Here is a 6,296-nt window from a genome sequence, read left to right on the forward strand (position 1 = left end):
TCGAACGGTGTCAAAACGTTCGCAAATTAATTACCAAGGACGACCAACGACTGATAATTTGATCAACTGTCACTAATCCGAGGCACTGGATAGGGGTTTTTCGAGAAGGGAGTTAATCTGCTGGTCAGATATTGGATCCTTGTTGAAATGAAGGAAGATATCACATATGATGGAGTCTGTTGAAAGTATTCGCATATGACTGTCTTCTCGTTAGTCAACTTTGAATGATATCGAAGAGACTTCGCGTTGATAGTCATTTGCATTGGGAAATACTTCCAGGGCGAACGTCCTTAAACCCCCTGTAGGCGCTTTCCCATGAGGAACTCATCTTCCTTTCAATAATCAAATTCTTGCAATGGGGTGCATGTTTTGGCAATCTGTGACTCCAGCCGTTGCTTCCGTTATGGCCTTTGTAAGGGACCGGAAGAGGCCCGTACATTTTGTGATGTCAACCGATTTTTATGTTCCAGTGCCACCTTTTTTCGCACCACCACTGCATCTCTATATTTTTTGCTCTTCGTGTTGGAAGATCTTGCGTCAGTGTGTTTCTTGTTCTGTTCTCTGCCCGTCTAGGTATATGACTACTGCTCAGATTATCCAATTTGTGGTGGTCATTTTCCATTCAGTCTACACGTTGACATTGCACGATTGCAATTATCCAAAACTGTTCAACTATTGGATTTTGTCCTACGCGCTCATCTTTCTGGTCTTGTTTGCCAACTTCTATTCACGGGTAAGTTCGTCTCAAGCTGACGAACAGCACCTTGCGTTTCATACACGCTTTTCGTGTTCCCTTCATCTCCATTGGTTTAGATTAACAAGGGTCGAATTTGGGGTTAGGTACAATAATTCTGTATTCTCCTGCTTAATACTTGGTCCAGTGGTAAATGGTTCCTGACGAACGCCTCGTTTACCGCTGGGTTGTATATTTATTGTGCGTTCTGTCCGGCAATTTTCGGTCGTTTCAACTTGGTCGACCTTGGGCAAATAGACTTATCACCGGAGATCAGGTGATCCCTTCTGTGCCTACTAGCCAGTTGGATTCACGTGGTTCCTGTTTGCTAATGACGAACCTTCACGCAAACGCATATCAGATAACACACCTTGTTATTCGGTGTCAAGCGAATCAAAGGAAGTCAGGTAATGAGTAGAATGGGGCGAATCTAAAGTTGTTGGCATGCCAAACTGAGTACTCAATCAGAGGATAACTAGACAGTTGATGTTGGCCCGCATGACACCCTGGGCCCACGTACTGTTGGACGGTGTTACTAAATAGTCAGTTTGACCTGTAGTTGCAGGAGGGCACTCCTAGGACCGCTTCGTATCTGTCATCGAGGAACTCCCAGTCTAGTAATGCGGCTGATTTTCTGGCCCAAATGGGAACAAGTACGCAGTTGAACGCACTGCCGTCTGTCTCATATGGACTGGTGGACTGCATTACTAGTAAGTCGATCTCGTACCAAGCCCGTATAGCGTTCTGCAGTTAGTTGTGGTTTGCATCGCCCCAAGGACCTAACTCGCTGTGTTTTAAAGCATGTTCACAGGCCCATGGGAACTTAACTGAACCAAGTGGTCCCGCTTTTCGTCTAAACTGTCGTGGTTTCCGAAACCGTTGCATACGTGTCTATCCTTCCTGATATATCCAGTGTTGAGAGGTGAGAACGACAGGTTGCAGTAGTTTGTTAACAACCTCTGGGTCCACAAAGATCCGCACAACCGTGCCCACAGTCTATTCAGATCCACGTAGTTCTACTGCCAGATCCAACAGCTCCCGGGCGACCTTCGTGTGTAGCTCTTCGATTTTCATCTACGGTGCCCAGGCATCGTCGCTCCTGTCCACCAGGGTTGTGTTGATTGGTATCCAGTTGCACGCAAAACTGTTCGCTCGGCATTGTCTTTTCCGATCGACAAACCTTCAAACTCCGTAGGCGGTTGTATAGGCCCATCGCCTCCCTTCCGTCACAGTACACCCACTGAAGAACTGTGTTTGACAGTTCTGTATTCCAGCCGACCTTGAACGCCGCCTGTGAAAGCCTCATTTATATGGTCTGTTTTTATGACATACAGGGGAGCATTACTTCGTAATCAGACACTTTGGTCTCGTCCCGCAAGATCCTTTTTATAGGAAGTTCCCGAGTTCAAAATGAAGTGTTGAGCTGTAACACCTTTTCGGTGCCTAGCTGCCATGCCACCCTAAGGAAGCCCGAGTGCTGGGATATTGCCAGGTTGTCCAAGTCTAGACAAGGGAAGTCGAGAGGCAGAGGTCGGGTTCGAACCACGGACCTTCCGTTTAGTAAAATTGCGTTCTATATACCGGGCCATCTCGCCCCTCGATGCCACCCTAAGCCCGAGTGCTGGGATATTGCCAGGTTGTCCAAGTCTAGACAAGGGAAGTCGAGAGGCAGAGGTCGGGTTCGAACCACCCACGTTCCGTTTAGTAAAATTGCGTTCTATATACCGGGCCATCTCGCCCCTCGAGTTTAATCAAAACCTGTACACGGTCAACAAGCAACTCAACATACAGTCATCTGGCGAGGTAGCGGAAGTGTTTAGATTTCTACGAAATCCGTTCTAACCGTAATGCCCGCAGGGAGGTTAGGGACGCCGTCTATCGCAAATGGGTACCTGACTTCTGCACATGTAAAACTGCAGCAGCAGTCGAAATTTTCCAACATGGACGCTACATTTCAGGTTTATGACCAAACAATGGTGACTTGGCTTCTGTTGCCAGCAAGCTCTGCCAGGGAGATGACTGCGGTTTTTAGGTAGAGCCTCGCTCCTCTTGCATTCAGGCGCAACTGGCGTGCATCTAACTTTCAATGGTACTTCCCCTTTTTGCCACAAGATGTGATAACCGGAAAAGTATGTTCGTTAAGTTTAAGTAAGCAGGGTTGTGCTGCAGACATCCTCAGCTGCCTTTTTTATTGCACGCTTTTATCGTTGCTCATCCTGGAAGGAAATCCTGACGAATGTTTCGTTTCCTAATGTGACTGTCTATCTTCAACTGATGCATATGGATCTGTTCAAACGTTTTTTAAGTGCTTTCTCCAGAACTCCACTATTTTCGCAGCTTCGATCCGCATCAGTTCCTTGGAGTGTTTCAGTTGACGTGGACAGTGTCCCATAAATTGCTTTCAAACAGCTGTAAAAATATTTGTACTGCCGTTTTCCTTCGTCATCCCTTTATTTTATGAAGCAAAAGAAACTGGACAAAGGTGACTTGTTTGCATGGCGAACGGAATGAGTCTACCAAAATGGGGGGCGAGCTGGCTCAAGTGATTAAAGCGCGAATTTACTGACCGAAAGGTCCGTGGTTTGAACCCGACCTCTGCCTCTCGACTCCCCCTGTCTAGGTTTGGGCAACCTGGCAGTATGTCAGCCCTCTTGCTTCCTTCTGGTAGCATGGCAGCTAGGCACCGAAAGGCTGTTACAGCTGAACGATTTTTTCTACCAAAATGATCTTGTCGCGAAGACTCCGACGTATAAAGATGAGAGACTAAGCAGATGAATTATGTTGAATATGGGGCAGTAAAAACCTCACTATCATGTTCGAATCGGGTGTGAAGTAGCAAAAAAAGAGGTTTAAAAAGGTTGCACGTTGCTGAATTTGATGATTCCCAAGTGAGGGTGGTGGAAAGCTCGCTGTTTCAGAGCAATAATGGCTTGTGACTGGTCATCGGGTTGAAAATCTGTGCCCTCCCTGGATAGGACTCAACTCACCAATGGTTAATGATACTGGCAGAAGTGACCCAACCGCACAGTCCATAGCCTTCGGGCATCAAAGCTATCGCCTTCAATGCGTTGCTACCCAGTTCCCGAACTATCTAGATGTGCCATCTCCTCCAAGGATTGGTTATATGTCCCACACTCCCACATTTTGGTGATCGAAACGGTAGCAGCTGGAACCAATATCCCTATGGTATACGGTTTATAGCGCATCCGAATTGAAATGAACAGATTGATTCCGCTTGTTGTTCGTTAGATGCGATTAAACAGCGGGTTTGATTCGTCCCCGAGTCCCTCACCCGCGTTCGTTAATATTGGTAGGTATTCCTTCTCCTGAAGCATTTTTAATCTTGAGTTTCGTGGCTGTTTAATGACCCGTTGGTTAGAACTACATCCATTTGATTCCCACTGCTCTCCTCAGATTTAAACTGCTATGTGTGACGTGCATCATACTTCATGATTTTGCAATCCACTGGGGGGCATTTTTTATGAAACAGCTCGTGTGTTGTCTTTCTACTGTAATGCGAAGTTCATGGAAATCGCTCGCAATAGATTTCACTGAAACCTTTCACCGCCAATAATCAAATTAGTTATTATAATGTCGACTGAAGTGTCCAGTTTTCCAACTTTATCCTGCCTTCATCACATCTGATTGCCAATTTATGTAATTCTGTGATAATTCAGTTTTGCATATACTTTGACAGTGCTTAAGTGAATAGCGTTTGGCAAGTTATCAGGGGTTACTTGAAGTCTTAACGTATGTGAACAAATCACTAGGACAGAGACAGTCAATTCGAGGGTGGTCGTCGGCTTGTTCGCTGAGCTGGGAAATTTGATTGCGAACGTTTCGTCACCGATCGAGGTGACATCATCAATTCGTTATTGCCTAGCTCAGCGAACAAACCAACGATCACCATCTACACTATATGAGCTACCAACATTTTCCACTACAGTCAATTTGAAGACATCCGTGTGGGATTCGAACCCGAGTCACCTACGGTATTATTAGGCTGGCCACCAGAGTCACAATTCGTGTGATCACTCAGGTTTAAGTCTGGGAACAGTTCGATCCAGGACAACGTGACAGGTGGAAAATACCTTGTATGTCGCCTTCTACCCGAGATTCCTGATGTTTCTTTTGCAAACGAACAAATCGTACCACTAAGAAGACTCAACCTACGTCCATTTTGCACATTAATTTCTGTCAGGAGACCCAATTTTCTTATGGATATCCACGATCCTTACTGACAGTAAGAATCCCCCTTAGAGACTATACGGATAGTTTAATGGCTGAATTTTGCTACAATTACCCAGTGTCGCTCGCACTGCCTTAATACACATCCTATCCAACCAGGTGGATTTGAACACACTTAGTATACNCACCCCCCCCCCGGGGGGGGGGGGGGGGGGTTTGAAAAGGCTAAGCAGTAGTTTTTCCGTGGAAAAGTAGAGCTTTTAGGTTGTTGACGTTCACACATGATGATGGTCTATCAGCTGACGAACGCCAAGCTTCTCATCAGTTTTCGGTTTAAACACCTATTGGGATGATTTTTGTGAGAGTTCCAAATTCGATTATCCTTCTAAAACATGGAATTCACGACACATCGTTGGACTCGCAATTTCACTTGTTCAGAAGCATGCGGACATATTAGATGTGGCAGATGACACACTTCGTTCTTCCGATTGGGCAATTGATGTGTTCCTGTTGAGTTTTGTGGAACAGCACGGATCTGGCACACATTCTGTTGTGTTCCGCTCTACTTACTGGCGAATTACGTTGCACAATAATCAGCTGTATACTTACAAGATTGGTATACGTTTATCCCGTTACTGTGGTAACGAAACACTCAACGTCCGTTGTGTAAACTGCCCGAAACAGGGTAAGTGATCGAACCGCAGAGTAAACGATAAATCGATAAGTGATAAAAACGCCGATCGAATTACCACAATTGTGACATAATCGATGACCCTGCAGCTGTTCAAACGAATGAGCACCTGCGGGCGAATCATAAGACGCAGGTCGTGTGTGTGTTCTGCCAGAACATTTCGGGAGAAATTTGCGAAAGAATGAGAGAAGTTGAAATTTTTGCGTTAACCTAATGGCCTTCTTTGCAACTCGCACATTCGGACTTTATGTTCGGACTCCGTCGTCAGATGGCTTTGTATGCCTTAATCTTCTTCGTCAAATAGAATTCATCCCTAGATTTTGCAGATGTTTTGGAACTGTAACATACCTGTGTATTTCGTTTTCTGTTTCAGGCGTATAACAAGCAAATGACCACATCGCAAGCGGTGCCCGGAAGTGTGACACGTCGCTGTCTAAAAGTGGACTGATGTCCGGTCAGCTATCTGACCTTTCTTATCCATGATCCTCTGCGCCTACATTTTTCTACTTCTTTCCTCTCTGCAGTTCTGTGTCTTTTAGACTTTTCCATTTAGCACACTGGCAACCATTTGGTTTGGCTTCTTATTTCAATCGCTCTTTATCTCTTCCTCACCCAGCGTTCACATATCTTCACTCAGGAGCGTTCATTGACCCCGATGAAAGCGTCTACACGACATATCCTTGC

General features: G+C 45.6%; 1 protein-coding gene across 1 annotated transcript in view; it reads left to right on the plus strand.

The window, feature by feature from the left end:
- The window catches only part of T265_04850 (hypothetical protein), a gene marked incomplete at both ends in the record, with an annotated part of 7,032 nt that extends 737 nt beyond the window's left edge, over positions 1-6,295 (plus strand). Inside the window, 2 exons of the mRNA XM_009169696.1 lie at positions 574-733; positions 5,986-6,295. Coding sequence (XP_009167960.1) covers positions 574-733; positions 5,986-6,060 — 235 coding nt within the window. The remainder of the gene's footprint in view (positions 1-573; positions 734-5,985) is intronic.
- Between the last annotated feature and the right edge of the window lies 1 nt (position 6,296).

Source organism: Opisthorchis viverrini, assembly GCF_000715545.1.
Source record: "Opisthorchis viverrini unplaced genomic scaffold opera_v5_85, whole genome shotgun sequence".
Lineage (NCBI taxonomy): Eukaryota > Metazoa > Platyhelminthes > Trematoda > Opisthorchiida > Opisthorchiidae > Opisthorchis > Opisthorchis viverrini.